Source organism: Saccopteryx leptura, chromosome 3 (assembly GCF_036850995.1).
Source record: "Saccopteryx leptura isolate mSacLep1 chromosome 3, mSacLep1_pri_phased_curated, whole genome shotgun sequence".
NCBI lineage: Eukaryota > Metazoa > Chordata > Mammalia > Chiroptera > Emballonuridae > Saccopteryx > Saccopteryx leptura.
The window spans coordinates 342412156-342438735 of NC_089505.1; the positions used below are offsets into that span (position 1 = coordinate 342412156).

General features: G+C 37.7%; 1 protein-coding gene across 2 annotated transcripts in view; it reads left to right on the top strand.

The window, feature by feature from the left end:
• ZFPM2 (zinc finger protein, FOG family member 2) overlaps window positions 1–26580 on the top strand; it is a 496687-nt gene that overhangs the window by 88719 nt on the left and 381388 nt on the right. Inside the window, exon 2 of one of the 2 annotated variants that reach the window (XM_066379346.1) lies at window positions 17450–17605. The exons of the other annotated variant lie outside the window; for it this stretch is intronic. Within the exon in view, the coding sequence (XP_066235443.1) occupies window positions 17450–17605 (156 nt within the window). The remainder of the gene's footprint in view (window positions 1–17449; window positions 17606–26580) is intronic. 2 annotated transcript variants of the gene reach the window in all.

Sequence of the window (26580 nt, forward strand, 5' to 3'; positions counted from 1 at the left end):
TAGAAATTCTCCTAAATGCTATCTTAAAATATTACTCAATTAAAATATTTTTATGGAATCAAACCAAGAGAGATAAAAATTAGGTGTTATGTCTTCATTTCAACCCCACTTCCCACTTACCTATTAATCTAATCTATGTTTGCTAATCTTGTTAAAATTTAATTTCTCTTTTAACATATATTGTCTAATACTCTACTTTATTACCTTAGTTTGTGTTTAGGCTCATTAAAATCCAACTTCTATTTGTAATTTGATATATTTTTAAAAAGTATCTTTTTATCTATAGCAAGTCTCATTGTTCCCTGAAAATTACTTTTAAGCACAGTTTTTTCATTCTTAATGACTAATAATTCAACTCCCTGAAAATGGAAGAACATCTTTTAATAAGTTCCATAGAAATGATGTCTTGTGATGTAGTTTTTGAGGCCCAGCAGATGCGACACTTTTTTGGTCAACATCACATATAAATTTCAGAGTCAATTGAAAATAATGTGATTTCTGACAGCCTTTTCCCCTAGAGTTATGCTAGCCTTCCCTCTGCTTTTTGTCATTTATTTATTTCTTTTTAGTGATCCACTTTGGTAGAGTGATTGATTTGGGGAGAAAAATGGACTTGGGGGTAAAAAAGATGACTCTTTATCATTGCTCTTTGAAACTATAACAAAGATGAACTTTTTATTGATTTTGGTTATTTTTCTTAATCTCAAATGTTTGGGCTTCCTTTGGGTCTAGAAATTATAAATATGCATAATTTTTTAATATTACACATATTTCCAACACTGCTTCTGATTACCAGGTTCCATGTGGTTTCTAATAGCTTGTCATCGGCATCACTAATTCAATTGTTTTGGACCATCAGGTGTGCTATATATTATTGCTTAGTATTATACATTTTGTTTTTGTTATTGTGATTTCATTGTTACAGTCTTTTCTTATTATATATTTAGCTTTTTGAAAGAATACCTTAAAAATCTTACAGAAAACATGAAGCATATTTTAAAAATATTATTGCATTTTATAAAGTAAATATATTTTTGAGGAAACAGGGAAGGTTTTTCCTTTCTTAGTGTTTAGCGTATTATATGTGTTATGTTCAAAATTTCTCCCCATCACTAACCCTCACCTCCTAAGAGACCTTAATTTATATTTTTAACATACTGAAATAACAGAGCTAGCCAGGCTGTAAAGCAGAGGATCAGCACAATTTAGGATTTCTATCACCTCTCCCTCAGCTGTGTCCTGGTTGTTGGTTCTTTCTCCTTTTCAGAGGTGACGATGGCAAAGCCAAAACCATATAGATGGTGTCTTGTGTAGTTCTTGGCCAGGTGCCAATAGACACTCAGTTCATGATTTTTTAAAATTTATTGCCCTGGCCGGTTGGCTCAGCGGTAGAGCGTCGGCCTAGCGTGCGGAGGACCCGGGTTCGATTCCCGGCCAGGGCACATAGGAGAAGCGCCCATTTGCTTCTCCACCCCTCCGCCGCGCTTTCCTCTCTGTCTCTCTCTTCCCCTCCCGCAGCCGAGGCTCCATTGGAGCAAAGATGGCCCGGGCGCTGGGCATGGCTCTGTGGCCTCTGCCTCAGGCGCTAGAGTGGCTCTGGTCGCAATATGGCGATGCCCAGGATGGGCAGAGCATCGCCCCCTGGGGGGCAGAGCACCGCCCCTGGTGGGCGTGCCGGGTGGATCCCGGTCGGGCGCATGCGGGAGTCTGTCTGACTGTCTCTCCCTGTTTCCAGCTTCAGAAAAATGAAAAAAAAAAAAAAAAGAAAAAAAAAAAAAAAAAAAAATTATTTATTTATTTTTGAGTGAGAGAGAGGCAGAGCACATGACAAGAACACCCATCTTTTCCTATATGTGCCCTGACCAGGGATCAAACCGGCAACCTCTGTACTCTGGGACGACACTTGAACCAACTGAGCTATCTGGGCAGAGCAGTTCATGATGTTTTCTCTGTATTAGCAAGAGTTCTAGTGAGATGTGCAATCTTCCTGGCATTGCAAAAATAACAAAAAACAACAACAACAAAAAAGCCCAAAAACCAATGTTGAAATCCATGTAGGAAGCTAGTCACTTTGTGGTCATTGATAAAACACAGACTTGGCCATAGGCCCTAGGTTCTTACCACAGATGATAGAAAGTGAAAGAGCTCAGTGAAGAGATCTAAATGATGTAGGAAGCTGAAGAGTAACCAGCCTCTTTCCACAGTCAGGAATGTGTCCTTTCTTGTTCCCTGTGCACTGTAGTTGCTTCAGCCAATTTTATGGGAGTTTTAGGGCGTAGCTTTTTGTCTTTATTCTCTCAAAAGTGTTTTTAGAAGTGCAGTTCTATGTTGTTGAAAAAATAGATTTTATTATCTAACTTATCGTAGAAAGTTTTTTTTTTATTCAAACAGAGCAATTCCTTTCTTTTCCCCTTTTTATTTTAAATTTATTTAAGCTCTAGGTTGAGTTACTGATCTGTCACATTAATTTTCTCTTGATGTCTTATTATGTCTTATTCCTAGATACACAAGATGTTACTGTATCTTGTCTACAGTAACAAGAAAGCTTGCTGTTAAAATATTTAATTCAGCACAGCGTGACTCTGAATTTTTCAAAGAATCTTTGAAATTTTCCGTAGCTGTGTTTGGAATCCTGGCAGATGTCTTAAAAACATTTCAGATCCTTCACTCATCAACAGCTCATAAAAGAATTAGATCTACTTGACCACCACCTCCCCTTGCATCTCTTACTGTAACTATTTATAGAAGGTCATATATTGTAAAAACAAAAACAAAACCAAAGAAAGAGGTAACGGTTGTTCTAATTTAGAACAGCCTCATTTGTGTTGCAGCTAAATCTCCAAAGAGCTCTGGAAAGAGTTATGGAGTAGGACTCGATCACAACAACTTCATCAGGAGTCAAGTCTCCATGTGGTGCATGAACAAAGCTCAAATGCAATGGGTAAAATATATGGCCAAAGTCATATTGAATGTTTCTTCAGATGTGGAAAGGAGGCCTCATAGAAAACGATGCTGAATGAATGAGTTAAGTTTTCCATCAGAGCATACTCCAGAGCCCCGAGTCCCGGACAGTGTGTCCTTCAGCACAGTAGAACTAAACTATAGAGGTAGAAAATGATCTCATGGGTTTGCTGGTGAGATAATGGTTCTTTCTTTCTTTCTCTTTCTTTCTTTCTTTCTTTCTTTCTTTCTTTCTTTCTTTCTTTCTTTCTTTCTTTCTTTCTTTCATTCATTTTTTGCAACAGAGACAGAGAGAGGGACAGACAGGGACAGACAGACAGGAAGGGAGAGAGATAAGAAGCATCTATTCTTTGTTGCGACACCTTAGTTGTTCATTGATTGCTTTCTCATATGTGTTCTGATGGGGGGGGGGTTACAGCAGAGTGAGTGACCCCTTGCTCAAGCCAGAGACCTTAGGTTCAAGCTGGTGAATCTGTACTCAAGCCAGATGAGCCCACACTGAAGCGGGTGACCTCAGGGTTTTGAACCTGAGTGCTCTGCATCCCAGTCTGATGCTCTATGTGGTCAGGCAATAAAGGTTCGCTCTTATCTTGGCCCTCACACTGTTGTAAGAATGTTGTCATTTATATCTTCTTCAGTTGCCCTTTTCCACAGGTCAGTGAGTCTCAGTGTGTCTCAGTGTGGGGTCTGTGTTAGAATAAATTGTGTGTAGGATTAGAATTCAGATTTCTAGGTTCTGTCCCAGAGCTGCTGAATCTCTGGGAGTGGAGCCTGAAAGTCTGCAGTTTTATCAAAATTTCAGGGTGAATCTAATTCACACCGAAACTGATGTCCATTAAAATAGAGATTAGTAGTTAAGGCTGAAGTCTGAGAGGAGAATGGCAGAACCAGTGGGAGGTACCCTGATTTTTCTTTGGGAATTCAGAGGAAATCAGTATATATTTCCATAAATTTTTTCCATACTTGTTTAATACTTGAGCCAAATGTTAGCCTGTGTCCAAGATGGAAGGTTGAGATAAGGAGGATGGCTGGGTGATTGGTGAATACTGCGTTTCTTTTTGCCGCCAGGAAACATAAGGCAGTAACAACTAAGGGGAGAATTAGATTGAACACTAGCTAACAGTGAATGACGTCCATTAATGGATTCAATATCTTGCATTAGCTGGTATGATTTACTTGTTTATATTTTATCCAAGCCAAGAGTAAAATATTTTAGGCATATAAAAGCAGAGAGTGGGGCATGACAGAATAATTTTCTAAACCATAGCAGGAAAATAACTGAACTAGGAAAAGCTTATTCATATAAAAATCATTCACATATTTTGCTTCATTCTGTATATAAGGGATCCTCGGGTTACAGCACAGTTTTGTTCCTATAACAGTGACATAACCTGAACTTTGGTGTAAGTCAAAACACACCCTAGCCTAAGTCACTTACCTATCCTAACGCAGTTGTAAAATCATAACTTAGAATATAAAAACACAAGTAAGCCACAAAAAAAGAAAAGGACATAGAAATACTGTACTTTAGTAACAGAAAAAAATGCAAAGTATAAATGTAAAAAATTTCCTTACCCTTATTCCTGTGGCTGGCTTGCACACTGGAAGGGGCATTGCAAGGTGGGAGAGAGTGACCTATTGGGAGGAGGAAGCTGGAGAGGCAGGAGAACCTGCAGAAGGTGCTGGAGATGCTAGGTCAGGTGAATCAGGATGCCTAAGGAACATGCAAGAGACGCTGGAGATGATTCTACCTGTACTACAGGTGTTTCATCTAGAGAAGCAGCTGATGGAGAGGGTACAGGAACTGTTGCAGGCCTCTCTACCTTCTTAAAGAATTCGCGGAGGACTGGGGTTCGATTCCCAGCCAGGGCACACAGGAGAAGCGCCCATTTGCTTCTCCACCCCTCCGCTGCGCTTTCCTCTCTGTCTCTCTCTTCCCCTCCCGCAGCCGAGGTTCCATTGGAGCAAAGATGGCCCGGGCGCTGGGGATGGCTCTGTGGCCTCTGCCTCAGGTGCTAGAGTGGCTCTGGTCACAACATGGCGACGCCCAGGATGGGCAGAGCATCACCCCCTGGTGGGCAGAGCGTCGCCCCATGGTGGGTGTGCTGGGTGGATCCCGGTCGGGCGCATGCGGGAGTCTATCTGACTGTCTCTCCCTGTTTCCAGCTTCAGAAAAAAGAAAAGAAAAAAAAAAAAAAAGAATTGTTCCCTACTAGTCTGGAAGGTTGATGACTTCTTCTCTCCCAAAATCTGCCTATAGCATTGCGAGGCACACGTAATAGCCGAAACACTCACATCTCAATTTTTTAAAGTTTTTATGGGAGTGAGCGTCGTAAACTCAAAACATCGTATGTCAAGACTGTCATAACCCGAGGACCCCCATATACTATGGTGGTTCTAAGTAGTAATGGTTCAGTAAAAACACATAACAAAAACAATGTAAAAAATACCCTATGTATTGTTGTTTAAGGCAAAGCATTATTTGAAAACAGGAAAACTTTTATTTCTGGATTTTTCAAGTTGGATGCATTTGTTTATAAGAGTTAGAAAGCATGGGTTTAAGAGCAGTGGGGATTAAGTATTCTTCAAGGTGCAGATTTTCCTGTATATGTTTCCGTGCACTGAATATTAGGTAAATCCCAATAGGTCTGATATTCTGGTTTTCTATTGGAGGGAACGGATGTGCCTTTCTTGGTTTCAAATGAGAGAAGGTGATTGGGGTGAGACCCTTTCTAGGTTTTCATTAAATATAGCTTTGTTATCAGCTTTGAAATAAGAACTTTATAACATAACCACCTTCAGTAGGGTTAATAAGTGCATTTGGACGTTGACAGTTTGAAGGAGATAATGAAATTCTCATTAATTTGAACAGAAGGTACCAAGCCTGGTTTTGTACCCACATATAATGCCATATAGACAGGCACTTATGCCAGAGTGCAAAAGAATGTGTCTCCTGGAGGCTGTCGCAGAGTTTACGACACAAATACTGGAGTGCTGGGAGCCGGCAGGGGAGAGGTCGTTTACGGCGCTCTCCACCTTGTGGCTTACCCCTATAACTTCTGCCTGTAAAGGTGCTTGCTTTTATTCTGTTGTAGGCTTTGTTGTCAAAAGGCGGAGGATATTTTCTTTTTAAGAGCGCCCTTAGATGCTTCCTCCAGGTCCCGGCTACGGAGCAGAGCAGTGTGGGTAAGCTAGCTTTGTTATGAGTGGCACCCTACCTGCTCGCCCGATTCTCCAGAGAGTAAGTGTTCTTAAAAATATAGCTGTATTGAGTGCCTCTGTGTCTTTAGGCGCTCTTTTAATGTGCTAGTATAAAGTAAAAGTCTTTTTGAAGATATGTTTTATGGGGAAGTGCTGTCTGGGGCCTCTTGAGATGATCACAAGTACTGAACTGAGGTACCTTTGTGGTGGTTTAATGACAGCACAGAACACTTGTTATAAAGTGCCTTTTTGATGGGTATCCCAGAACGTGTCACAATTAGAGTGGCGTGAACGTGTGGATTTTGTTTTTACCTCGACTCGCAAAGCCCCTTCGTCTTGTTAGGATTTTGCAACGACAGACCTGTGGGAGGTTTCGTAACCCTCCTAAGATGAAAGGGATATGCCAGAAGGAACTTTGGAAAATTACACATACACCTGTGAAATTAAGCAGATTCGACCACAGGTGGTACTCCAATACGCAGGCTCTACAACAATGCTTTGTTTTGTGTGAGGAGTCTCTTTCTGGCCTTGCTGAGCACGTGTGTGCAGGACTGTACAGGCTTAGGGAGAATAGTCGTCATTATTTACTACGTCAAACCCAAACAGAGGGCCAAACTGGCAGCATTTCAGCAGCAGGGGGCCACTCCTACTGGTGAAAAACGGAGCAGAGTTCTGTAGTTGTCCTTTACCTTGACTGTTCGGTTCGACCAGGCAGTACAAGGACACGCAGTTTTGTGAGCTACATATATGGGTTAACTAACTACTGAGGTCAGGCACGACACTGCTCTGTGAAATCCCACGAACCACACTTGTTTTGTGCACCATTATGAGGGGTTGGAGCAAGCGGTGATGAGCACTGGAACGAGGGATCTGGCTGGAACCTCTTTATTTACATCAATTGCTACTGACTGATCGGCCCGCTCTGGCTGGCTGGGCAGAGGACGTAGAATATTATCACCTAGTTTCCAGAATTTAGTTTTTGTTTGATAAGAATTGGCTGCATTTTGGCCCTGGCTGGTTGGCTCAGCGGTAGAGTGTCGGCCCAGCATGTGGAAGTCCCAGGTTTGATTCCCGGCCAGGGCACAGAGGAGAAGCACCCATCTGCTTCTCCACCCCTCCCCCTTTCCTTCCTCTCCCACAGCCAAAGCTCCATTGGAGCTAAGTTGGCTGGGGCACTGAGGATGGCTCCATGGCCTCTGACTCAGGTGCTAGAGTGGCCCTGGTTGCAACAGAGCAGCGGCCCAGATGGGCAGAGCATTGCCCCCTGGTGGGCATGCCGGGTGGATCCTGGTTGGATGCATGCGGGAGTCTATCTGCCTCCTGCTTTTCACTTCAAAAAAATACAAAAAAAAAAAAAAAAGGAATTGGCTGCACTTTGAAGGCGCTTTGAAATTTTCAAGAAAACATGTTCTTTTTCTTATACAAGTTGTTATTGTTAAGAGTTCTTATTAATTTACTCAATAAATATTTCTCAGCCACATATCATGTGTAAGTGATTCCATGAAGATCCTTTCCTTTCTTACTCATAGTGCCCTTAAAAAGCTAATGTTCTGAAAAAAAAAGCTAATGTTCTGTATTTATATCCTGGGTAACACCGGATGTTTTTGTTGTGTCCGTGGTGTTCACTGTGGGGGAAAACTCCTGCTTACCTGATCCCACATCTTCAAACAAACTCTGGCAGGCTGCGGGTGACTTTCTCCTGTATTCTTTCTCAGGTACCGATAAAGCTGTCTCCATAAAAATGAATAAATAAATAAATAGTTCCTGTTTGAATAAACAAGAACAGACCATGGGTTTCGCATTGTCAATTGGAATTAATTTTCCCCAACAATATAAATAATACTAATTCAAAGCTATGTGTCTAGACCTTTTTAAAAAAATTGACCCAATATCATTTCTCCTTGATTTGGTCTTCAACTTTATTACAATTAAATTCAATTGAAAAATTCTTATTTGTCCAAGTAACAAATGCCACAGCTAACTGCTGCCTCCAGTGACAAATAAAGGTAAGATATAAATATAACAGGAGAAATAAAAAGAGTGCATGAGTAATTAGAATTTATGATGTCTAAGAAGCCTTCCCTGCCTTTCACATGTTAAAAGGAGTTATCTTTTTAAAAAAAATAAATGTCATGCCTGTATGCATAAAGGCTGTCTCCTTAGCTAGATTACCCACTTTCTTTGGGCTGGGGCCATCCATTCTGGACACTGCCTACTCTTAATCCAGGATCTAACATAGTGCCTGTCAGGTTCTTCACCCAATAAATCCTGCTTAAATGAATAAAGAATGAATGAATGAATGAATGCATACATGAAAGTCTTATAAAGAAAACAAAATAATATACAAATCTTTAATCCTTTGTACTTATTATCAGTTAATAAGGGCTTTTTATTATTGAAAACATCACCATCATATAAAAATGCATAGTTTTTGTAATGAATATACTTTTCATATTTCTTTATGATAGAGTACTATTTAATAAACCAAGAATAGATTTATGGGGCTCGGGACTGAGACCTGATTACAAACTATTTGAATTTTACTTCCATCTCTGTCACTCACTTTTTGGGTCAATGCACAAGGCATTTACTAATGAACTGAATTTTTTCAATGCTTCAATTACTTTCTGAGACTAAATTAGTCATTAGAGATTCTAGTCCATATTTGTTTTTCTTCAACAGATTTAATTTTTCCTATGATATTGTTGTTTAATCTACTATGTAAGATTGGTTGCTGCTTGCTAGGTTTGTATATGTTCTAAGCAAAATTGTTGTGTTCTTGTTAGCATTATTCATTAATTTGAAGGTTGCCTAAGCAAAGCATTTTGGGAAGGGGGAACATTTAAAGAACTTAAATTGTTTTCTGATTTATATATAAGAAGTATTAATACTTCCATCTAGAGAAATAGCCAGTGACTTTGTAGCAAAGAATGTTACTCCCATTTTTATAAAATCAAAGAGTTTATCTTTTTTTCCTAAAGAAACAATTTGAATATAACCTGACCCCCTTCCCTCCATTTTACAATGAAATACGGTCAAATTCAAACCTCCATTAAAAATTCTCTAATATCTTCTTTTTGCATTAACATTTCAAAACTCAATTTAAGTATTCGCAGATCTCATTTTTAATAAACTTAACAAAATTCAGGTAATTTCCTTCAACTTTCTAGATTGAAGTACAGCAGTTGGTGCAGATATAAAAAAAAGGTGTACAACTATGAGCAAAGCCCCAAATCAATTATATATAAGAAATAACATAACACATGGAAAGAAATTAATCAAAAAGAACTTCTACTATATGATTCTCTGGTCTGCTACCTGCAGGCAACATACGCAAATGAAAAAGAAAATCAACATTCTTCTGGCAGATAAGAGAAAAATTAATAAAAATGTTTCCTTCCTACTCGATCCCCTGATGCAACTATTGTTAAAAGTGAGTGACTGCAGGAAGAACTTGGCTCGTTTAAAATACTATTTTTTGAGGCTACAGGAATAAGGTTTTATTCTTGCTGTTAAGCTCAATTACATGAGTTAGTATGGATTTGCACTGTCCAAAGAGCATTCCTCTTCCTTGCCCCTTCTCATTAAATGGCTCTGTGGGATATGCCTGAGACAAATGTAACAGAAACTGAGTGAGGAGCATTTTGAGGTGTGCCTACAGGGTAATGATGATTCATAGGGATGTCTGAGTACCACAGCTGAAAACTCTGAGAGAGGAACTACTGAGAGCCACAAAGTATGCCCCAGATAAAATTAGTAAAAACATCTTAGTACTGGAAAGAGAAATATTTTACTCCGTAAAAGATGGGGGAGGGAACATGTTTTGTGGATCTCTGCTTTATGGAGTTGCGTTTTTATTTTCCATTTGTACGTGGACTGACATGATGTACATCAACAGACTGTATGAAATTAATTTTTTTTTGTAATTAGAAGGGCTTTATATTTTGTGTTTTTATGAATATCATCTAAAATTAACAAAGAAATATGAGGCTAGATAGACAACAGAGCATTAGACAACTAGACATCCAATTTAAATATTAGCTCACTGCCTCATTTCCATCACATATAGAAAACATACTGTAAGTGTAGAAGGAAAGTCTTATCTTAACTCCTTTTACCTAGTGTACAGCCAGTGGCTGCCACCGTCATGGACATGTGCATGCAGGTTCTCACTGGATTTGGCCAGATGGTAAAGAAACAGTGGAGCTAAAAAATGGTGGGCCATTCCTTTATTAAAGTCCCGCACCGGCCGACGAGCAAACAGGCAGGGAAAATATCAATATTTCCCTTTCTTTCTTTTTTGTATTTTTCTGAAGCTAGAAACGGGGAGAGTCAGACAGACTCCCGCATGCGCCCAACCGGGATCCACCCGGCACGCCCACCAGGGGGCGAGGCTCTGCCCCTCCGGGGCGTTGCTCTGTCGTGACCAGAGCCACTCTAGTGCCTGGGGCAGAGGCCAAGGAGCCATCCCCAGTGCCCGGGCCTTCTTTGCTCCAATGGAGCCTCGGCTGCAGGAGGGGAAGAGAGAGACAGAGAGGAAGGAGAGGGGGAGGGTGGAGAAGCAGATGGGCGCTTCTCCTGTGTGCCCTGGCCGGGAATCGAACCCGGGACCCCTGCATGCCAGGCCGTCGCTCTACCACTGAGCCAACCGGCCAGGGACCATACTTCCCTTTCATTCACAGCTCCCAAAGCCCTGACGTATTCTCTGGTTCCACAACCAGCAGAATCTTCTCCGGTTCCTCATAGAATCAAAGGCCCCACCAGTCTCAGCGGAGCTCACAAAAGCCCCTCAGCTCTGGTTCCCATCTGTACACCTTCTCTCTCTGCACAAACTGACTTCTTTTTCAGCACTCTGCCTTCTCTCCTCTCTCTCTGCAAAACTGCCAGGGCCCACAAAGCCCCCTCGTCCAGCAAACATTAGCAAAAACAATGGCCCCTCCCAAGCAAGAAGGTAATTTGTAATTACACAGAACACGTATACCTGGTGCTGCCCAATGCCTTTTTCTAACAATAAAAGTGAGCAAACTCAAAAAATACAAATTTTACAAACTCACTTGTCCAACACTTAGCAACTAAAATACAGCATACCTGTATAGAGTTTTGCCATATTTGCGTATTACATATGAACTGTGAACCTGTATTTGGCTTCCCTCGTTTATACGATCATATTTAACTGTCAGAAGGTAACATCACATGGTAAATGTGGCTCAATTATTATGTAATAATTAAAAGATGAGTTGTATTTGATTCAGTTGTCAGATTTAGAGATCTCCATTGTTTCATATGTGTTAGACGGTTTTATATACCTTATTATTCCTTTATCTGAATAGATCTTTTGCAAACAAGTTGAAAGCAGTACAAAACACTGGCAACTTGGGGACTGGATCACCATTTTTATTCATTTGTTATGATTTTTGAGAAATTTATTCCATTGGAATGTGTTCTTCTATGCATGAGTAAAATGATATTCAGTTTGTGATGGAAATTTTTACTATTAATCCTATCCGATATGAAAATGATCTGAAATGGCATAGATTAAGAAGCACCGGAATAAAAAGGTTTGGAAATATTTGTGTTTTCGCGGCAAATTCACCTCGCAGAATTTCTGAGCCCTCTGTGATGGATTATTGTAATTATTGCGAATGATAATATTTTAATGTGACTTTCTTCCCACCTGTCAGCTGTAATCAAGGCTGCCCAGTATTCTGAAACAGTCTCATTTTGCTAGGTGGCTAGTCTTGTGCAGCCTCCAGGATGTTTAGAATATTAATGCGAGGAGAGGAGAGGGAACGCTCTCTGTAGTTCTGTTATGACAAAATATTTGCTTTGTTTTACCCCAAAGGAGTGCAAAACCTAACTAAAATAATGTATAATAACTTCATGTCAGTGAGTGCTTAAGAGAAAGGACCTGTTTTGGAGGATAGTGCATCAAAACCATAGAATTTAGCATTTCTTCCCCCTCTTCGTCCTTGACAATGTATATTAATTTCCTTAGACTTTAATTTTTTTCTTTGCCTCCTAGTGAAGTGCTTTAAATTTATAGAAATGAAGATAATATGACATGTAGGTCAGAGTGGTCTAGTTTATACTAGACTGACAAGGGAGGAATGTATTTATTGGGACACATAGGTTTAAAGACACATGTATTTAATTGAATACTTTCGATGCCGGCCTTTATCATTTCTTATATTTTCTCATTGTATTGCTTATGTTAAAGCCTTTTCCCTTTGAATTCTTATATATCTTCTATATTTTTTTCTAATTGGTTTTTTTTCTTCACCTTCAGTCTCTTACTCTAGTGAGTTGCTACGAGTTGGTGTCAGGATTTCTTTAACTACCTGAATTGCAGCACTGATTTTTTTTTTTTCATAAATTCATTTATCTGGGGAGGGAAGTATTCCTCAAACTGCTTCTTAACCACACAAACCCAGTTCTTTATTTTGATTTCATTCAGTGATCATGCTGCCACTGTATATGGTGGGACTATTTAATCTTGAATGTCCCATTTGTCCTTTGCCGACTCCAGACCATTGAAACTACCATCCCATGAAAAAATCTGCCTCATGTTGGCCCAGCTGTTGGTACTGGCAAAATGAAAGGCTTCACCATTCATTGGATGATCATCAGTCTTGTCAGGGGCTGTGAATGTACACAGCCTTTCTTGCTTCCTCTTTTATCTTGAGGGCAAGGTAGCTCTGGCCCATTCAAATGGTACCCGAGTGCCCCCCTTCTGAAAATGGAAGCATTCCTTTGCACCCACCAGAATCTCCCACTAATCTCTATTTCTATCCATTATAAAATATAAAAGGATGCCTACTTATTCTGAGAAGTGATTCACAGAATTATGGGCCCAGCCTATAGCATTGTCATATTCATAGCTTTAGGATATATAGCTAATTTTTTAGCATTTTAAAATGAGGTATTTATATTTACAAACATTAAGATTCTTAATTCTGGTGTGTTTGACTATTTGTAAATCGGAGGCAGTCGAAGAGCTGAAATTCAGATTCCCTTACACTTGCCTGCCAAGTGACCTCAATTGGAAGTAATTTTCTCCATGAGGGCACAGGGAACTCAGTCGTGAGCCTTTTCTGAGTAGATGTTATTATTTGTGTCAAATTATGTGTGGCAATTTTTCTAAAGTGGACTTCTGTGACCACTAATCCATACATAGGATGTTTCTTCATTCCCTCCTTCATTGGTGCTATTAATTGTACCTGCACTTCAAGTTTCTCTTACCATTTCAAATATTAGTTTACGGCCACAAATTATGTGTAAAGTTTTCCTGTTAAAGACACAGGCGATAGAGACAGTTGAGTGTGGAGATCTGATCTTAAACCATAAATACTCTGCATTTTAAGAGAAACCTTTTTTTTTTTCAGAGTCCGAGTTGATAGCCTGGCTGAGGGAAACAATTAGCAATTTCACATTTTACAGAACAGTAAATTACATAAATCTGGAACTGGCTTTGCAAGAAAAAGGAGTTGGACAGTAAATCATCATTCTGTGGCTTGTTCTAAATATCAACATTGGGATCTCATGTGTGTTGAACAATAAGCTCAAAAGAATTTTTTACCTTTCGTTTTGGTTTTATCGTTGGTTTTTGAAAATGACTGCTTTTCAGTAACATGCTTGAATTTGCAAAGTGATAGCCAACACATAAAAAAAAAAACAGTCCCTGGGAAATGAAATACTATACTATAAATTAAGATATTATTATAATCTTAAAAACATTTTATTTATAGATTTTAGAGAAAGAGAGGAAGGGGGAAAAGAGAAAGAGAGAAAAGAGAGAGAGAGATCAGTTTGTTGTTCCACTCATTTATGCATTCATTGGTTGATTCTTTTTTTTTTTTTTCATTTTTCCGAAGCTGGAAACGGGGAGACAGTTAGACAGACTCCCGCATGTGCCCGACTGGGATCCACCCGGCATGCCCACCAGGGGGCGATGCTCTGCCCCTCTGGGGCGTCGCTCTGTTGCATCCAGAGCCATTCTAGCGCCTGGGGCAGAGGCCACAGAGCCATCCCCAGCGCCCGGGCCATCTTTGCTCCAATGGAGCCTTGCTGCGGGAGGAGAAGAGAGAAACAGAGAGGAAGGAGAGGGGGAGGGGTGGAGAGGCAAATGGGTGCCTCTCCTGTGTGCCCTGGCCGGGAATCGAACCCGGGACTCCTGCACACCAGGCCGACACTCTACCGCTGAGCCAACCGGCCAGGGCCTCATTGGTTGATTCTTGTATGTGCCCTGACCAGGGATCAAACCGATAACCTTGCCAGATCTGGTCAACACCCTAACTTACTAACCTACCAGCCAGGGCGAGATTTTATTATAATCTTTAATAAATAAGCAATTTTGTGGATGAGCTTCCTTTTAAATTTTCACATAAGGTTTTCCATGTAATCCTTAATAGAACTATTAAATTTGAATTTGATATCATGCTATGGGAGCCAGTTTTTTGTCATTGAGTATTTTAAATAATTGTTCAATTATATAGGATCTTTAATAAAAACCCTTCTAAGACTGATAGCATATATTCTCAGAATTTCAGTTTTAAAAAGAAAGCATTTTTATTACTATTGATTTTCTTCTTTTAATATTCATTTTTCTCTTTATAGCATACAGACTTTTATAATGAAGAGCCACCAGACATAAAAAAAGGAATTTGCTAAAATATATATGAACTATTAAAATATTTATTTTACAACTAGACATGTTTTTGTTAGCAAAACTCTCAGTGTATATTCAAAATGAAGTATATATTGTCATTTCTGTTATAACTGGTATTAAGGCCATTACTATACAGTATTGGTATAAAGTATACAAATAATTAAATATTAATATTCAATTATTTTAGTTTTGATCCAGTCTACAAGATAATACTTTTATTTTCTACTATATTTTCTCAGTAATCTGTGAAGAACAACAAGAGGTTTCTCAACTTTTTTTTTTTTTTGTATTTTTCTGAAGTGAGAAGCAAAGAGGCAGAGAGACAGACTCCCACATGCACCTAACCAGTATTCACCCAGCATGCCCACTTGGGGGCAATGCTTTGCCCATATGGGGTGTTGCTCCACTGCAATCTGAGCCATTCTAGCATCTGAGGCAGATGCCATAGAGCCTGGGCCAACTTTCCTCCAATGGAGTCTTGGCTGCGGGTGGGGAAAAGAGACAAAGAGAAAAGAGAGAGGGAAGAGTGGAGAAGCTGATAGGCGCTTTTCCTGTGTGCCCTGGCCAGGAATCGAACCCAGGTTTCTCAACTTTAAAGACTAAATCTTTAAACATCTATAAATGGTTATGTTAATATGAATTAACCATTTCTGGAGACTTTCATGTGCATGTTATCTATATTTTATAGTGTTTTCTATAAAAAACTACTAAAGAAAGACTTGCACAGTAGTATTTTTAATAAATTATATGAATAGTAATATTAATAAAAGGTATATTTAAAATCTTGGCTTTTTAAAGTTAAATTTATTGGGATGACATTAGTTAATAAGATTATATAAGTTTTGAGTGTGCATTTCTCACATCAACTTTTTTACTTATTAGCTTGTAACCTTTTCTAGTAAACTAACCTCATGAACTTTGCTTTCCAGATCTACAAAATAAAATAGTAGTGATTCCCAAATTATAAATGAGAAAGCTTCACACATCTTCTTTTGACCAAAATTGTTATATAATTGTTTTGAAAACAATATGGAAATATATTCCATTACTCATTAGACTCAGAATTCATTAGAATTATCAGATAAATGTTTAATGATTATAATTTACATCATTACTACTTTATATTTCTTGCATATATTACTACTTGACAGTTGTTTTAAAAGCTGAAAGTTATAGTTTTAAATTTGAAATAATGTTAAGAAATAAAAACTGAGATCCATGAATGTGACTTGTACAAAGACCATGTTTTTGTTTATTTTTTAAGCCCTCCACCTTGAGGATGAGAAAACACATTACCAGAGTGTTTGGAATTAGGGCATTATTTCTCCCTTAACATTTATTTTTAAAACATGCATTTTAAAAAATGACCAAGAAACTCCATATGAAATTTTTTGCTTGGATGTTTCTTAATTAAATCCACGCAGCTCATTCTCTCCATAAAAATGTGTCGTATGAATTTAGCCCTTGGCAAACTGACTTTTTTGGGAAAACACCAGATATACACTGTGTTGTATGTACCTATTTCTGTTTTCCCACACATAAATATAAAATTTATTAACATACTCACTATTTTAAATTATTTATGCATTGTCTGTTAGTCCCGAACATTTTCTAGCACATTGCTAAGAAGTAAGAGAAAGAGACTGCCTCAGTCTTTTAAGTCTTGAGCCTGTCTGATGAGACCGCTGACAGGAGCGACAATTAGTACAAATTACCATAATCATGTTCTTCAGAGAGAATGCCACATTGCTTCTTTAGGAGCAACTTCAGGATTCTGCTTAGTAAAAATGAGTCCGAGACTTTGATTCTTAGGGCAGTGGGAAATCACAGTCAGCCCAGTGGTATTCCCACACGGTCCACCTCTGATGCCCTGAACGACAGCCCTCCCTCTCCTTTCAGTCAGATGGGTCCATTAATGTAGCACACCTCACTCTCATTCACGCTAAGGAAGTTGTATTTTTATTACTAAAGAAGTATCGCATAAATACAAATTACATTTTTCATTAGAAAACTACTTTTCATTTCAGAAAAAAAATTCAATTAATTATGAATAGGGTTATGCTTTCATCAGGGAGAGAAAGGTGTAATTTTTTTTTTCAAGCCTCAAACATATAGAATGAAATCTTTTCTCAGCATCCACTCTTAAGACGGATTTTTAAAAGTGTAGACTTTTATTAAAAGCTCAGTTCAATTAAAATGCATTCAATTACGTGAAATCTTTATTAAAATCTCAGGTAAAATTGTACGACGGTGTAAAAGAGACTTGTACTCTTTACCGGGCAGTTGATTCTAACAAATGAACATAAGGCGCACGGCCTTGCTCCTGAGGGGAGCACATGAAAAAATGAGCTTTGGTCTTGGAGTTGGGGGTGGGGCCAAGGTGGAAGCTGCTCTCTGTGGAGTAATTCAGACACTGGTTTCTTTACACTTCTCATCATGGGTCAGTGTTACATGTGATGTGTCTGTGGCATTATCTTGGGTGAGGACCCTTGGTGGGATAATTTGGTGTCTGCGTAGAATACATTTTTCTCATCACCTTAATCAAACAGACCCTATTTAAGGATTTTATTTCACTGTCTTCTTCGGATATTTCTGGTACAGTGTCCCTGATTCTTTTTCAAGGGCCACTAGAAGATGCCATTGAAGAGGAGGAAGAGTGTCCATCAGAGGAAACAGACATCATCTCAAAGGGGGACTTTCCATTGGAGGAAAGCTTTTCCACAGAATTTGGGCCTGAAAATCTGAGCTGTGAAGAAGTGGAATACTTTTGTAACAAAGGTAATCATTAACGGTTGTGATAACGTGAGTGAGTCCATTTACTCAGATGATTTTGTCAAGTTTAAAAACTGCCCTGATAGAGTTCAGTAAAGGTGCTCAAACCGCTAATATATAATCCAACAGGTTGAAAATCAGTGCAGAATCGTTTAAACATAGAAGACGTAATTCCATTTTAATGAGTCCTATTGTATCTTTAAACAACTAGTTTCAGGTTGAGTGACCAATTAACTATGAGCATTTTCATGCTGGTTGTCCAATTTATTAAATACCTTTAATGTTTATCAGTTACTCATTTTTTTTTCAACAAGATGTATTGAATGTCATTTGTTTGCAAGGCACTGAATGAAGCACTGAATTTAGCACTGAATTTAAGCAGTGACTGGGGTAGATAGAGTCCCTGCCCAAATTTCTGGCTGACTCCTTTTGAAACTGAATGCTGTAGGTCTGTGATGTTAACTTTCAGCACTGAGGATAGTGCTGTTTTAGATATTGTCAAATAAGGAAGTACATGCTCTTTCTCCATTCTAGAACGAAGAAGAACTTGAGACATTATATCTCAGCTTATTTTTAACCTTGACTTGGACCTAGGTGGCCGCTGCCAGTACCTGTGTACTCACTGGGCATGTATATACATTTGCTTGCTTTTTTCAAAAGTGAGTTGAAGGTTTCTCATGATTCCTTTTTATTTTTATTTTTAGTTGACTCTTTTGTTTCTGCAAGTGCAGGAGTCTTGTATTGCCTCCTGCACCAATGTATAGTTTCACAAGTACTTGGATCACCTCTTTGGCTTAAAACAGATGGTTTTGTTGATTTTACTGTGACACTTTTCCAGAGAGCATAACTGACAGTGTCTGTCTCTGTATGTCTGTTTGTGTTTGCGCTGTTTTTACTCAGATAATGTATTTCTTAGGCAGACAGAGAAATTATGTGCAATGTGTTTTTATGTATTTGTGTGAATTTGTTGATTAGATTTGATAGTCTGAAATCAAGAATTCTGACACAGTTTCCAAAAAAACTGCTAAGAATAAATGTTTCTCCGTGGCCACATATACAGTTAATACATATTATTAAAATTCTAGTATGCCTTCTCATGTTGTTGGTGTTCGAGTCAGAACAAACGGGCCGGTTTCCAACCCAGTGGTCACAGAACCCCAGCGTTGGAACTGTGGAGTGCAGTCAGACCAGCACCTGGAGACACTTTTGCTCAGAAAACCTTGCAAAAGAGCTGCCTCTTTGACCATTTTCCTGAAGACCTCAAGATGGCTTTGTCACTGGTCCTTGTCCCCACATCAGAGACTTTCGTTGAAAATAAGAATGGTACAGCCTGACTTGTGGTGGCGCAATGGATAAAGTGTCGACCTGGAATGCTGAGGTCGCTGGTTCAAAACCCTGGGCTTGCCTGGTAAAGGCACATATTGGAGGTGATGCTTCCTGCTCTTCCCCCCTTCTCTCTTTCTCTCTCTCTCTCCCCTCCTCTAAAATGAATAAATAAATAAAAATAAAAAATAAAAAAAAAAGAATGGCCTGACCAGGCTGTGGTGCAGTGGATAGAGCCTCGGACTGGGATGTGGAAGACCCAGGTTCGAGACCCCGAGGTCATCACCTTGAGTGCGGGTTCATCTGGTTTGAGCAAAAAAGCTCACCAGCTTGGACCCAAGGTCGCTGGCTCAAGCAAGGGGTTACTCGGTCTGCTGAAGGCCCGCGGTCAAGGCACATATGGGAAAGCAATCAATGAACAACTAAGGTGTTGCAACAAAAAACTGATGATTGATGCTTCTCATCTCTCTCTGTTCTTGTCTATCTGTCCCTATCTATCTATCCCTCTCTCTGACTCTCTGTCTCTGTAAAAAAAAAAAAAGAATGGTATAAGCAGAATAGATCTTTTTGTTAGTTGACTTTGACTTGGATTTTAGGCCAAATGATATTTTCCTTAGTTGCTCTGGATGTTAGAACATTTTTTGATGATATGTAGCCATGGCAGTACATATAAGGACTGGCTGGAGTTGAAGAGTTTGTGGATTTATTTGAAGACATCCTGTTTTCCTTCTTTATCAGCAAGTGTATCCTTTAGTGCACTGAAGAGTGCCTACCTTATGTTGTTTGGCTACAATAAATAAAATTAACCAATAGTTAGGAGGTTCCATTAATCCTTTTTGCTCCTGTCCTTAAAAGAGTTAATGTATAGATTCAGACATTTTTGTCAATTTAATTAATCCAGGGAGGCATTAATGATATATATATTATTAGAGATGTTTTGCTTTTTGGGATGATCATTGGTTAAGATCTAGGTTTAATGAAAGAATGATAGAAATTCAGGTTTTAAGTTAGTAGTTTATTAGAAGAAAACAGATTTGTGGCAGATGCTTATATGCTTACATAATTATGGTCTTTAGACAACAAACTTCATCTCTACACTAAAGAGAGCCCTAATTCATGAAAAATAATGACAGGTTTTGGCGACAAAGACAAATGAATTGCAGTTGTTGAGAGCATTGTTTAATAAATATTATTATTAACTATTTGCTGAACTATTGGAAACTTGAAAAATATATCAAACATTATGTTTCATATATCATATATGCTATATTAAATAATATATAATTAATATATTTATATTATAAAAATACTTCTCTAATGTTTAGTTTGAAACTAAAAAATGATGATAGTCTTATTTCCATCTAAGATTTTTTTCAAGATAAATACTACTATTATTATTTCAAACTACTGTTGCCATATTTAATAGAAAAAGTAAGTTCAGTATTTTACTCTCGTACAGTGAGAACAGGGAATTCCCACTGAAGTTAGTAGGAACCAATACAAAGTACAAGTCTTTTATATATATTGTATCCCCTTGAGGTTGTACAAGGAACTTCATCTATATTGAAAATTAGGAGATGTTTCAAAATGACTATGAAGTGATAAAATATCCCCTAATGTTTGTGAGCTGTGTATTTTTCACAGTTGGCCTAAGAAAGAAGAGAAAATTTTTCTCTCTGGAAAATTAGAAATTAATCTTTCTGAAGAAATTCACATATTAGTCACAGTGACACATAATTATGATTTTTTGCCACTTTTGGGCAAGAAGACAACTTAGGCACTAAAAGAGTGCCCTATTTAAATGGTTAATGATCCAGTGTCGTGATTATAAAAGCAGGTAGGAATTGTTCTTAAGAAAAATATTTTTAACATTGATTCATTGATAAAACATACTTTTTGCACATATTCTAAATCATTTAGGACAACTTAAAACTTCTCATATACATAGGGAAAAAAAAGGATTGGTTTATTTAGAAAGTTTCTCCACCTAAAGATATACCCCTGACTAAAATTTAACAATGACATAGTTGCCTAAATCAGTACAGGTTAACATTTTTGAATATCAAATGTGTTTTTCCTCATTAAACAAAGGATAGTCTTTTAAACATTTATATCATGAAAAAAATGGCGAAATATTTTAAGTTTTCCATACAAGGTGTTTTGACACATTGTCAAGAAAGAGTCTTGAGGTTGCACATATAGTTACATTATATCCTTATTTATATTTTAGCTACTGTGTTTTGTATAAAAGCAATAATATGCTATTGTAATTTTCCTATTTATAAAAAAAGAAAATAAACTCTATTCTTTGTTGAAACATAGTTTATTATAGATTAAAGTTCTTACTTCCTTTTGAAATTGAGCTTCTATATTATGCAGGATATCTTCAGTGTTTATAATGACTCTTGACTCATTATTGAAGTAGTTTCCTCAGCTCTCCATGAATATTATCAATTTTATTATTTTAAACTGGAAGGCTTTTTGACATGTCTAATTACTGTTAGTAAAGTTGCTAGTCATCATACAATATGATTAAATATTGTCACACCACTCAAGTAATGTAATACTCCACAGTAATGTCAAAAAATGTTGGTCAGAATTTTCTGTCAGCTTTGAATGTATAGAACTCTTAATCACATGAACCTAAAATATAAATATTCACAATTAAATTTGTAAAAGACCACCTTTAGTAAACCCTTGTTATAATCACGGGGCTTAAATTCGAGCATGACAGATTCTGTTAGAGTTTCCTCTGTTGTTTTTTAATGTGGGTCAGTTGTATATTTTCTGTTTCTAGTTTTCATCTTTCAAATGAATGCAATCTACTATGTTTATTTAAAAATACTATTCAAGGTTGCTTTGCTACCCTTCGATTTTAAGAATTTTAGCTAAATATAAAGTAATACTTTTAGTTTGTGTTATCCTCTTTTTGTTCAGTGAGTTTAGATTTTTGGCATTTTGCCTTATGGTATCTCTGAGAGGAAGGAAACAAGCAAGAATTATTTCCTTGAATTTACAGATGACGAAGACATCAAGGCTGGGCCCATAAGTGCTACACATTTCCCATGGTCCTGGATAATTTGCTTCAGTGGGGTTTTTTTTCTGCCTTAAGTGGGGTTTATATGGTAAACAGAGAAGTCCATCCATGCATGTTTAGAACTAAGTGCACTGATATAAATTAAAACACAGGTGGTCTGGGAAACAACCTAAAAAGTTTCTAGCTTTGTCACCACTGGCAGGTGCGAATTCTTTTACTTATTAGCAATTCTTGGATTAACCCAGAGATAGTAAGCTTCATAGCAGGGTTGACACAGAGCAGTTCTAAAACAACAGTATTAATTATTTGGAAGAGGGTTTTCTGGTAGAAATACTCATGTTTGTTAATGAGTAAAGTGAATAAACATATCTTGGGACCCATTCCAGGAGAATATCACAGGGTATATGAACAGGAAGAAAAATGTCAGATCAATATCACTGTTGGCTAATAGGATGTAATGCTATTAAAAAAATAATAAAGAAACTACATGTCGGTGAGCTCTGAATTGTCCATAATTATTAGAAAAGTTACCAAGCATCCTTACAAACATCTTTGATGACATCTCTCACAAGGCTGAAAGGGGAAATTATAGCATCTGAATTGATTTGGGAAGCAAAATTTACTTCTAGTATCTGGATATGAATGAGAGGAGTCACATAGTATCTAGATATGGAGGATGATGAGAGGGGATCTAATACAGAGTGGGGGAAAAAGAGTTTTTTTCCTCCTTTTCCTTCACCCTGTATTAGATCCCCTCAGTCTGAAAAGATTAGGGTTGAAAAAAGGGAATAGAATGGAAATCCATACATTAAGGAAACAGTATAACAATGGATTTTTCTTCACAACATTCACAAAGTTTTGATATAGGTAGTGTGCAGTAAGTAAAGATTATATTTCCATTTTAAACTTAAATAAGCTTTAGAATAGAAAATGCAAAGCATATTAAGGATAATAGATTGCAACCTGAGTTACATAGACTTGGACTTAGCTCTATCCCCAGAAGTAATTAATACCAAACCCAAAGCAAACATAAACAGATATTCGATTAGGTTGGCAGAAGCTTCCAGTTCTGTCCGATACATCAAATTCAAAACAACTCAACCTATATATTAAACATCTGCTATGTGTCAGACCCCTTTTCATTGCTGAGGATACAGCAAGAGACAAGTCAGTCCCGCTCTCAGGAGAGAGACAAACTCACATTGGGCAATGCAAAGGGTAATGTTGAACACTGTGAAGAAAAGCAGAACTGTGATCAAGTGACAGTGTGTAGCACGTGCAGGCTATTTTATAAATAGTGATGAGGACGGTGAACTTGGAGCAGAGACCTGAGGAAAGGGAGTGAGCTTCTAGTACTGACTGAGTCAAGTTGGCTGTCTATGAGGCTACTTTTGCCGGGAGCCAGGAGAGGACAGCAGAGAGCTGGGGAGTAGGAGAGGTGTCATCATACCTGTGGAACTTGTTGCTCTAGGAATCTGTTGGAGTCCCACCACTGTGGAAGGCTTGAGAGAGCCACAGAGGAGAGTTGGGGTAAAACTGGCGGAAGAGGCATGGTCATGACACTATGTGGAAGTACCTAGAGAAGAAAGGGCTGCAGAAAGTTAAAAACAACAACAAGTCATAGACACAGACAACATTGTGGTGATTATCAGAGGGAAAGGAGGTGGAGAAGGTGGAGGAGAGCAGAGGGGATCAATGGTGATTGAAGGAGACTTGACTTGGGATGGGATGGTGAACACAAAATACAATATACAGGGTGATGCATTAGAGAATTATACACCTGGAACCTATATAACTTTATTAACCAATGTCACCCCAATAAATTCAATAATTTTTTTAAAGGCAGGAAATGGAAGCCAGCAAACTGGGGAAGCTGTCAGGAGATACAGATAACCCCAATCAGAATCATCCCTGTAGCCAGGGGCTTGATGAGGCTCCATCTGTAGCTCATTAAAGTGGTTTCCGGAAGAGCAGGTTGGGTGTTGGAGAATGATGTGAGTCACTTTGCGCCCTCCCACCATACCAGAGATGGGTGTGTATATTCTGTATCTTTTCACATCCTTGTACCTGAAAGATAAAGAGTAGGAGGCGTGAGGATCAGAATCATTTTCAGTATCGTGCTTAACTGTTCCTACCGGTAGGTTGTCAGAGATAGTGAAATGTCCCTCTCCTCACCTTCTTCCTTCCTGTCAGTAAGTTTTGTAGCTTTGTTTAAAAATTTAAAAATCACTGAGGCAAAGTTATTTCTTTTTGGATTATAACAAATGCAAGAATAGATTACTGGCATTTATTCTCCCCCGCTCCCCATAAAAATATTATCTAGGTCCTTAAAACTGAGGAGGAGGAGAAGGAAAACACACCTTCATACAGATGTGGTTGTGGGAGTGGCAAGTGCTTGTTTTTCATTTGATCCAGTGTCAAACAGTCATGCTATTTTATTTCCTATCTTCTTTTCATTTTATTACTATTATTATTTTTTTAGTTCAGAAAATCGTTTTTACCTATGTTTCATAAACCCTTTTCAATCAATATGTTTTCTTTGCTCCTCTTTTGTGCCTTTAATGACATGTTTTTGTCTCCTCTGCTGCTTGGGCAGCTGGAATCAGCATCCACAAAAGGCTGCTCTACCCTATCACTTTGAGCCCAATAAGAAAGGAGGTCTTTACAGGCAACTTTGTTCCTTTTTTTCTTAACGGGATTAAGAAGCTGAGCTTTTAAAATTCTTGCATATAACAGTGACATTTCCAGAGTGTGTTTGGACCAGGGAGTTCAAAGAGAAGGAATAAAAAAGAAAAGCCAATATGACTTTGTTTTTTACCTTGCTGGAGGAGCTGTTTGTGCAAATCGCCTATAAGCTTATTGACCTGAATCTTTGACTCCTTGTTTTCTCTGGATTTGGCTGGAGTGGAGACACTGATGGAGCCCTGATAGAGCTGATTGAACAGCCCCCAGCTTTGCCTGGCACGCACTTCCCTTCCCTTCTCTGCCCCTCCCCCTCCCTCCACATGACATTATTGTTCCTTGGCAGACCCTCTGTTCTCCTGGATTCAGTACTTTTCTTTCTCTCTTTTTAAAATTATTTCAATTTTTCTTACCTAAGTCATCCAGCAATGCAAAATGAAAAGCACTTCATTTTCGAAAATAGAAATAGAAAGCTATAGGTGTCTTGTTTACATTTTTAGCTCATGAGGTTAAAAAAAAAAAGAAAACTTATGACATTGTATATAGTTTCATTCTGTTATGGCCACCTTAAATATCCTCAAATCATAGTTTGTTTTTTTTTGGATTCAGATCTTTTTTTTTTTCTTAAAGTAAAACTGTTGAAAAAAACGAGTGAGCATTTGAGGGCAATTTATTTTCACAGGGGAGTTAGAAATTTTTGGGTTTTCATGGGACCGGAAGGTGCACACATTTTGATGACTTAGTTTGTATATGTAAAGGTCAGATCAAGTTTTGTCTGTCTACTGCATCTCTGATCCCATATATATCATCATAGCAATTTTAACAAAATTGAAATGATTACCTTTATGCTATGTTGAAATGACTCATGATGATATCATTTATATGAATCATGTATGATAATTATGTCACCTTTTTGCATATGATAAACCAAATTCAGTGCTTTTATTTTTGTGAGCTGATCATCAGTAGATCTCAACCGTGCAATCTGCCAGATATTTTTTGAAACATATTAAAACTTGGTAAAATATATAGATAGGTATTTTATAGTTTATGAGACAACATCTATTGTAATAATATATATTTTATCCTGCTTTTGTCATATAAGATGTTGAGAGATATTTCCTAAGTTTTAATTACCTCTTTATTTTATATCGACTTCATTGATAATAAAAAATTGCAAGTTAATATTAAACCATTTTTAGTATTTAAAAAAATTAAGTTTTTGGTTTTATGTGTAAGGATTTTGCAAGTGTAAGAACATTTGTCTGATCTGTAAAATCTAGTGTAAGTTTGCTGGTTTCCCCACAATATTGAAAATCAGGAGAAGAGTAAGAATTTATTTAATCTCCTGTTATGTACACACATTTAAGCATCTGGATGTTAGGAGACGTGACATCTGCATGACTGATTGAATTTTTCACTTTTCATCTAGATATTGAATTAGTTGATCATTAATTTTAGCTGAGCACTATAAAGGAGAGCTACTTATTTGAAAGCCCTCTTATTGCTGTTATTTTCTCAGTGATGTTTCAGATTGAATGAAGAAAGCAGTTTTGATCCAGTTGTAATAATACAAATAGCAATTTTAAACTAAAAAGATGGATATTTCATATACTTGCTGAAATTAAATATATATAAATCACACAGATCTACATTAATGTCTGCCAGTCATTTATCTCTACTAATTCTTAATTCATATTTTTATTTAAAAGAAAATTAAGAGTATGAATAGCTTTAGGGAAGCCTGGAAAGCTAATTTATTTTAATCATATAGAATTAACATAGTTAACAACCTAGAATTTGACCATTGCTCACGTTATGATTTGAGATAAAATGTAATCATTTTTGAGAAACTGATCTCTCGGAATTAGTCCTGTCTCCTCCACTTTTTATCCTTAAACATCATAAATAATTTAAAAATATTTTATTAGTGCTGCCC